This window comes from Glycine max, chromosome 1 (genome assembly GCF_000004515.6).
Source record: "Glycine max cultivar Williams 82 chromosome 1, Glycine_max_v4.0, whole genome shotgun sequence".
Lineage (NCBI taxonomy): Eukaryota > Viridiplantae > Streptophyta > Magnoliopsida > Fabales > Fabaceae > Glycine > Glycine max.
The window spans coordinates 26,484,921-26,494,739 of NC_016088.4; the positions used below are offsets into that span (position 1 = coordinate 26,484,921).

A 9,819-nucleotide genomic window follows, 5' to 3' on the forward strand; every position below is an offset into this window, starting at 1 on the left:
GAACTACCATCTATTGAAACTCTTTCTACTGTGGTGGGTATATAAGGCCCTATTTCAATGGCTTCCCAGATATTTAGATCTATTGCCTCGATAAAAATTTGCATTCGGGTTTTCCAGTAGTGGTAACCCTCTCCATTAAAGATTGGAGGTCTATTGATAGAATTTCCTTCTGGAAATAAGGAATTTGCTGAGGCCATCTTTTTCTTGAAGCTTCTAAACTTTGTACAAGAATGAAGCTCTGATACCACTTGTTAGACAAGTGGCCTCAGATATCTTAAGAAGGGGGGGTTGAATTAAGATATTCCAAACTTTTCTCCTAATTAAAAATCTATCTTACTTTTTACTTAAGTTATGAATTCCCTTAATGACAATCTTCTTAAATATTAATTCAAATGAAGCAACTTGAATTATGAATATAAAGCAATAATAAATAAAGGAGATTAAGGGAAGAGAAAATGCAAACTCAGTTTTATACTGGTTCGGCCACACCCTTGTGCCTACGTCCAGTCCCCAAGCAACCCACTTGAGAGTTCCACTAACTTGTAAATTCCTTTTACAAGTTCTAAACACACAAGGACAACCCTTCCTTTGTGTTTAGAGATTCTTTACAACAAGAGACTCACAGTCTCTTAATCCCTTAGAGAATGAGAAGAAGAAGAGGAACAAATCTCTCTTGAAAGAGATGGATTTTACAGATTGAGCACTCAATTAATTCCTTAATGAATTGCAATTGAATTGGCCAAGGAATTCTTTAAGAGGATAAAATGAAATTGCTTTTTGAGAGGATAAACACTTTGTTGTTCTGAAAATCTCTGAGCAATTTCGTGTTTAAGTCACATATATATAGACCATTGGTGGTCATGAGTAAAGTCTTTGAAAAGTTGTGACTCTTGAAATTATTTTTCTGAAATTCCTGTCTGGTAATCGATTACAGTAATTGTGTAATCGATTACAGCTTTTAAAATTTGAATTAAAACGTTTACTAACTGCTGGTAATCGATTACCAATATTGTGTAATCGATTACAGCTTTTAAAATTTCGAATTCAAATTTTTATAGCTGTTATAAAATGTATTTGGCCACTGGTAATCGATTACATCTTTTGAAATTTCGAATTCAAATTTTTATAGCTGTTATAAAATGTATTTGGCCACTGGTAATCGATTACATCCTCTGGTAATCGATTACCAGAGAGTAAAACCTTTGAAAAACACTTTTTATTTTAAATCACTTGGCCAAACCTTTGCTAATTCAATTAGGAATTCCCTTCCTAATATTCTAGTGATCATCTTGATGTTGTGCCTTGTAATCTTGAAGTATTGTCTTGAATTTTAATCTTGAAAAGCCCATTTGCATCAATTGCAACACATTATCATGATCATCATCAAAACATCAAAGCCAATTGCATCTACAGAGTCGCGGACAATGTCGCTTTCTTTAAGACGTTTCATGACACTGCAAAAAATTGTACAAGCAGACTATCAACCACGAAGTCCCTAGGATAAAACAAACAGCCCAATCATTGTATAAGATTTTCACTGCATTGAGGGAACCTTTCTAGAATTACATCCTCTTGTATGACTGGAAAAGTCACTCTAAAGCCACCCGAAAATATGACTTGAAAAATCACTCTAACAGCCAACCGAAAATATGACTTGAAAAGTCACTCTAATAGCCAACCGAAAATTTAGTGCGACAAAACGAAAGAGGGAGAAGTTTGCCAGAAATGCATCGGCTGAAATATGGGAGGGAGAAAGAAAAAGTTGAGGAAATGCTTCTCAACTGGAACAAGAAAAAATGAAGAAATGGACTCTCTATATATAGGGAGTGAAACACTATTCAAGTGTTTACTCTGAACGATGTGGGTCTTGAAATTTTTCTTTTCTTTTCTTTTTCAAACTTTCACTCATTGTCTCATTTGTTCTAACAACGAATTTTACGTGCCGATCAGTTCTGACTTTTAAGGAATTAATAAAATATTTGGATACTTTTGAATTTAAAATTTTTCACCATGTATGACTTTCCTCATAATTTCATAAAGCTTTTGTTCAGAAATTTAGTTTACTTTGGAGTAGCCCCATGATACTTTGTTGAAAACAGGTACCATGCGCCTAGTCATGATTGAGAGTTATCTTTTATAACAAAAGTTGTGATTGGAGGTAGTTTTCAAAATTTGTGATTGAAAGATAATTTTTAGTCCCTCATGATAGATATTTTTAACACCATTATCTTATGTGACGTGAGGGACTAAACCATATTAATTTTTAAAGGTTCAGAAACTAAAATGTTTGATGATGACATGTAAAACTAAAACTAAGAATTTTATAAAGTATAAGATTAAAAATGTATTATTTTCTTTTGAAAATTAGTTAAATGGTAAAACAGTTTAAAAATTGGGTACTCACAGAGAGATGGATATCACCTTGTTATTAGTACAGATAACCAGGCGTGAGACTTTCTATCATGTTGCCTTGCATCTAGACACTCTTGTCTTTACATGCAGTTGAATTATTCTAACATTATATATGTAAACACGTCTTGCATACACACACTCAGGTCCGTACAATTGATTCAGTTTATTTAAGAATTTTAAAAATATTACCGCAGTAATTATTGTTGGAAAATTATTCTTTTTTTAACATGCAGCGTGTATTATTTTCCGCTGGTTTTCTTTATTATATGTGTTGTTATTGAAAGTTGTTAAGAGTTGTCTAATGAATTAGTTCTGTGTTGTGCTATCCAATTCAAAGAAAATATATCAAATGATCAATTTTCATAGCATGATGAAATGTAACAACACTTAAAAATCCTAAAAAACAAGATGATATTTGTTAGGGTTATGGCATCCCGTGAACAGCATGCGTTGAAACTGTAAGGAAGGTGCTGGCAAATTGAATTGATCTTTCATTACAATTAAAATATATTTCAACTTATAAAAATATCGTATTGTTATCTACTATCTGTGAGAAGAATCTTCGTTTTGACAAATAAAATATAAGTGTTGGAACGTTGTCAACTTTAACTGATGGCGTAGGTGCTTATTCATAATCTCGGGTTTGACTAAAACATTGTCAACGGCATTTTTAGGCAAAAACATTGTCAACGTTGTTCACTAGCAAGATAGTTCGGTCCTAACTCATAATGTCAACTGCAATAACAACACTTAATTTGTGGTGTGTAAGATAAATAGAATGCTTAAAATATAAAAATAGTACTGAAATGTTTAGTGTAAATTACTACCTCTAGCCCTATATATAAACAATAAATTAACTTTTTTTTTATCTTAATTATAAGAAATAATAACTAGCTTTCAAATTTATTAGGGGTTAAATTTTTTTTATACCCTTAATTTATTATTAATTCTATTTACTAGACATTCACTCATTGAATTATGAGTACTGATATTAAATGAGATTATCACTTATAATATTTAAACTTTAGAATATTTTTTGAAATAAAATTTAAATTTATAGTAATATTGAATGTAATCATCACTTTCCTTAAGCTTCATAAGTTGTCTTATGTTTCTTATATATAAGACCCATGGTAATATGTCAAACCAATGATGATAATCTAGTTGTAATAACGTCTATTACATGCACATATTCAAACAATATACTATTCTTAATTTCGTAGACAACTTGTAAGAATGAAGAACTAATGTACGTTAGGGCATTAATTAAAACAATATTCCCGATTTTGCTAGACATTTAATTTTACTATTTATTATATGTTGAAGTTTTCTGGTAAATGAACAAGTTCCGTACGTCAATTAGAAAAAGGATAAAAAAAAAACAAATATTATGCTATATAGTAGATGATTAAATCTCACATTCCAAAAAAAAAAATCTCACTTTCAAACCCAAATTTCACATTTCATCTGTGTGAGGATATTTCTTTTTTATATATAATAAGTGTGAGGTTATTTCTAGAAAAAGAAAAAACAATTAAACTGAATCTCAACTGGCTAGGATTGCTTCGAAGCCTATAATATTTAAGACATAATCCGACATTTGTGTATCCATAACACTCTGTATATATTAATGAATCAATATAGGCATATAGTAGTTTGCCAAAAGAATATTATCGAAAATTAATTTGGTCCCTTCCGATTCGATGTATCAACTTGTATAGTGATTTGACCATTGAGATGCTTTGAATTTTTTTTAAAATAAGCAATGCACAATGAACTACTATTAGTAACATATATATTTAAGTAATCTCTACAACGACAGAATTATGCATATATAGAGTAGTGTTGAGTTTAGTTTTTTTTCAGAATAACAAATCGATTATTGTTTGTTTTGCACGTAGAATTCAATGTGTTGTTAACTTCTGAAACTAAAGTCGCGAGTTGAAAAGCAGAAAAACGTTAGATTTAAAAAAGAGGGAACTGTGTAATAAAAATAAATATATTCCATTAGATCTTCATAATTATACATTAGCTATGACTAAAGTTTATAGCCATAACATTTAGATTTATGCACTCTTACATATTTACTCCCAACCTTGTAAGCAATACGCAAACACCCAAAAGAAAAAAACTGTACTAAAAGTTCATTGATTCCAAAAGCACATCGTCTGAACTGGTGTAGAGAATATAACGAAGAATAAAAACACAAGAATATGTTGTGTATTAAAGGGATACGGATAAGTTATCTGATATCTCTCTACATTATTCTTTCCGAAATTTGACGAGAAGATAAGGACACAAAAGGATGGTACACAGTAACAAATTAAAGTGTAGTAATTCAAATTTAAACTTTCATGTTCAATGTTTAAATACTAGACAGGATAAACGCAATCTTTTACATTCAATGATTGATAATATTTTTCTTTAAACTATATGTATCCTCCATTAGATCAGCCAATCAATCTATTCAAACCGGATAATATTACTATAGATGACAATTCTCTTTTCAAGTATTATCGATTAAATTAGTATAATCTCACTAGTTAATTCACGCATTAGATAATAATAATTTACAATTTGAAACAATGTGAAATGGTTAATTATGAAGTGAGAGCAATGTATAGAGCATATCACCAAAAAAAAAAAAAGCATTGTATAGAGCATATGCGTAGAATCGTGGTTTTCGAAATGATATTGGTATTCGCAATACATATACACGTCTCGAGCAAAATCTGAGTTCCAGATTCTGCAATAGTGCCGAATGATGCCACAAACAAAGCTTCATGTAAAGTTGACCGTTCCAAAAGCGACGTACTGAGAAGAAGGGTTGATTTTTAAGATTAGAAACAATGTGGGCATGTACAGTGTACACGACAACAAAATCACACATGCCCACTTGCCAACCAGGCTCTTTCTTTATTGGACAAATGTCTCATTATCAACTTGTTCACACTTCCTTAGGTCAGGATACCCCTCTTCACCTCCTATTGCCCCAAAATCAACCCCTCTTTCCTTTTCTATCTTTTATTTATTTTATTCATATAATCATAATCTTCTTACTAACCAAAGACATCAATTAAGAAATTAAAATTTTAAAAAAACTAATTATAAAAATATAAGAAAACAAAAAAAGTATCAATCTAATAAAAACATTTACTTAAATTCTTTAATCAATACTCTTCGTACACCAATTAAAATTTACTTAATTTTAATAACAAGTCTCACTACCTGACAAAATGCCTCATTAAGATTACCCAAAATACACACCAAGAAAATTAATTAGTTTCCTCAACCATCATACTACTTTTCATTCATCAACAAAAAAAAATTGTTTGTTTTGTGCGCTCAACAATCAACACGGATATTTTTGGAAACCCATGTCCCATACTTCCCTCACCCCCCCCCCACCCCACCCCCCCCCCCCAAACTAAAAAACAGAAAAAAAACATCAGATGCCGTGAACATAATAATCAACATTCAACAATATTATCAACATATACAATTAAACAGTTATCCCATGATGACATCATTTTTTTTCTTCTAGCTTCTCCCCTTCTTAGAACCTTTTTTCTTCTCCTTGTACAGTTTTTTGTTACATTACACCTAATATTTCAGCATCTAATATTAAGTAATATACAATTCACCTTTTGCAGCAACTTGCGATGCCACTATGCCACTACACCGCCGTTCTTCTTGTACCTTCTTTCTTTCATCAGTCACAAAACTCAAAAAAAAAAAAAACTCAAAAAAAGTAACGTAACGCTACAAAGCACCAATAATCTTAGGTTTCTTGCTACACTCTAATGAAAAGAGTTCCATTTCTCTTCTCTTGCCATTGCAGCACCCACTTGCATTATTGTTATTGGCGATAGAATCTGAACCGGGTAGTTTCAAAATGTTAACACCAAAGAGCCGAACCATCTGGATCGGTTCGACAACCGGTCCGAACAACGCGACCTCGTTAACAACATTCCTCGTCTTCCAATCGATGTAAAGCTGCCTGTCCGGTCCAGTGGACCGTTGAAAACAAACCGTGTCACCGGCTTTCAGATTCTTCTCCTTAACGAACCGGCTCCAACCTTTGGTCAAGACGTAACTCTGGCTACTGTTCCAATACGAGTAACGAAACCGCCACACTTTCCCTCCAACGTCTTCGAAGTTCAACAAAACGCCCTTCGCCGCCGTCGCCGTCGCGCTAACGCCGTTAGCAGCGCTCTGTAAAGGAAAGTGCTTCTCCGCGTGCTGCTTCGGTATCACCAAACGGTTCAGTTTCCCAACGTCGCTCGGCGTAACGGCCTTCTGGAATAGCTGCTCACGCGCCTTCATAACACACGCGCCGGAGATTGAGTTTCCGTTTCCGGCGCCGGCGGCGGAGCCGCGCCGACGTACGAAGCCGCGGCTGCGCTTGCTTTGTTCCAGCTCGTCATTGTACGTATGCTTACGCAGCATGTCGACGATCTCGGATTTCGAATGCGAGTTGAGAAACTCCGATTCCCCGTCGTCGTCGTCGGTGCCGGAGAGCGGCTTGAAGTTTGTGACGGCGTCCTTGCCGCGGAATCGCTGCACGGCGACGTCGTACGCACGCGCCGCCTCGTCTTCCTCGTTGAACGTTCCCAGCCACACGCGCTGGTGCTTCTCGTAAATCTGCGAGCCCCAGCGGCCGTTGGGCTGGGGCACGACGCCCTTATACTTGGACGAGGGGAGCTTCCGCGACTCCACCTCGGTGCTGCCACCCCCGCCGCCGCCGTCGGAATCCACGACTGCGCTAGCACCGCTACCGACGCGGCACAGCCTGTTCGGCGGCGGCGGGGAAGGAGAAGCCTTCTCGGACGACATAATCGTCGAAGAAGGCTTCGCCTGACTTATGGAGAGTGACTCGGTGGTGGTGCTCTCATCCAGGCAACTAATTGCATCCATTTTGTTGTGTTGATTAGACCGTACGGATTCTAAGAAACAAGAGCAGGAAACTAGAGAACAGAAGAAGAGAAGAGAGAGAGGATGGATGGTGTGTTACTTTGTTTGACTAAGGGGAAGCAAAGATAGATGAGTTTGGGTGGGAATAGGGGTTGTTTGAGGAGGGAATATATATAGAAGGAAACAGTCCCTAGTAAATGTGTTATTTTAATATTATCCTAAGTGGAAAAGGAAATATGCTTAGTTGGGACAATTTATTAATGATGAGGTGATATTAATAACTAGTTGCATAGTTTTTGTTTAATAATGTGGTATATTTAAGAGAGAGAGGGGGATGGTGTGGGGTGTGGGTCAACTGGAATGGGGGAGGGATTAGGAAGATTCATGGTGTGAAAGTGGGGACTGTAAGGAATGGGAAGGTGGTAAAAAGTAGAAGAGGGGTGGTGGTGGGTCTTTGCTCTCTGTTGTGTTGTGATGAGTAGAGAATAGGATTATGTTATGACTCAGTGTTATGTTGAGTTGTGGGCTTTGTATGTGAGATGGGACCCACTTATTTAACAAGTTGATGGGTTTCACATGAGGAGGGTGGACCTTCTTGATTTAGTTGAAGTTCATCCCCCCTGAACGTTGCTGCTACTGTGCGCACATCTCTCACTTTGTATATCTCAATTTAAATGTAAATTTTCACCAGTTTAATATTTTTTTTTTTAATTAGTAATAAATATGTCCTTGATCAAAATCCTCTCTATTATTTGTTGTTGTTTTTATTCGGCAAACCTGGGTAAACATTATAAATATTAGTAAGTGAAAAGGGGGAAAATAATGGGTGAGGGGATTATTTTCCTTCCACTTGGATGGGTCGTGGGGCTATGGTTTTATTGGAGGCATGGATAGGTATTGAAGAAGGGACATGCTCATCCAACAAGAAAATTCTTACCTTCCTTCATTTGTCCCCACTTGGCTTCATCTCATTCGTCCTTGCCAAGTTCCACTTTGTCTTATTAGCCAGGTTCACCCAAGTATCTTCTCAGCAAAATAAAACAAAAACAAAACAAGGGAAAAATAAAATTGGAGCAAAAACCTAAAATTCGAAAAATCTAAAATAACCCACCACCATTTCACAATTCTCTCCAATTACATGGACGTTTCGTTTGCTCAAGTTGGGGTGGTGGTTTTGTTTCTCTTGTTTGTTATGTGTGCATTCATTGTTCAAAATGAAACATCTTAGAATGACTTGGAATGGTTCAAGGTACAGATTGAGACAACCCTTGTGGTGCATTATTATAGGCCCTCTCCGGCTATTAACAATCGTAGCCATTTATTGATCCAAAGAAAGAGTGTTTTGACGTGTACTAAGTTAAGGGGTTGGGGGCACCTTTTTGTGTGGATGAGTTTTTCTTTTATTTTTTTTATGAAATAACTTTTACAGGAAGTAATTATCAAAGACCATAAACACATATAAAATAAATATTTTTTAGATTTATTTTATATTTAAAGTAAGAATTCAAATTATATATAACTTGATTAATTAAAAAAATATAAATTATTATCACTTATGTTAATAGTTATTGATTCATAATGAATAAGGTTGCATATTATGGATATGTTTGAAAAAACCAGTAAAGAATGGCATCGGTGGGTAAAGAAAGGAAAATTGCATATTATGATATGTGGATTCTGTACGGAGTGAGTCCTTGGCCTTGGGAGGGGACTCCACACACACGGAATAGTTGATGGTAATTAAACCCATGGCGCTAGAGACGGTGGGTCTGTCCTTTCTGGGGTTCTTATGTGGACCCTCTCCTAAGATGATGATAATATTCCCACCAAATTTTTCAATAATAGCACATGATAAATTCGTAGATAGATAAATACTAATGTTTATGATAATGTCTCGAATTAATATTCAATACGTGTAAAGTTAGTATTTAGAGGTAGATATATTAGAAATATGATTCACTTGTCTTACCCATGTGTAATTGTTACTCCAACTGTAGTGGTTAGTGTCATCCTAAAACAATTTTTTATTAAATAATTTGATAATAAGATTCATTAGTTATATTTTTGTCTTTATTAAATAAGACCATATCTGATAAAGGGGAAGATTAAAATACCTGAATGATACGTACAGTATGAATTACAAGTAGATTCATATTTATAAAGAAACAATTATTTAAAAAAAACACTATTCAATCATGTCGTTTTTATTAATTTAAAAATAAAAAAAAATATTATTTTATATTAAAAATACTCTTTTAAAAATGTATATACTAATTTTCTCTTGTTTACTAGAATTTAAAATATCAAAATTTAATTAATTCACGAGCATATTGTGGTTGAATTGGCAACACATTATTTAATTATTTAAATTAATTTCAGTCACGTCATCAGATCAAATCAGGCCTCGATTACTCCCAGATCAACATTTTCTGAATTGTAATTCCAAAATGTATATACTGAATTCTAAAGTTACTAACATATTGGATTGTAATG

General features: G+C 34.5%; 1 protein-coding gene across 1 annotated transcript; it reads right to left on the minus strand.

The window, feature by feature from the left end:
* Positions 1-5,865: 5,865 nt before the first annotated feature.
* Positions 5,866-7,467, minus strand: RAV1 (AP2/ERF transcription factor family protein RAV1). The gene has a single exon (NM_001371117.1). The coding sequence runs from the start codon at positions 7,327-7,329 to the stop codon at positions 6,175-6,177; it is 1,155 nt and encodes a 384-aa protein (NP_001358046.1). The 5' UTR covers positions 7,330-7,467; the 3' UTR covers positions 5,866-6,174.
* Positions 7,468-9,819: the final 2,352 nt, after the last annotated feature.

What these genes read in the sequence shown, in the direction of transcription:
- RAV1 (NM_001371117.1), bottom strand. Translation starts at nt 7,329, where the DNA reads ATGGATGCAATTAGTTGCCTGGATGAGAGCACCACCACCGAGTCACTC.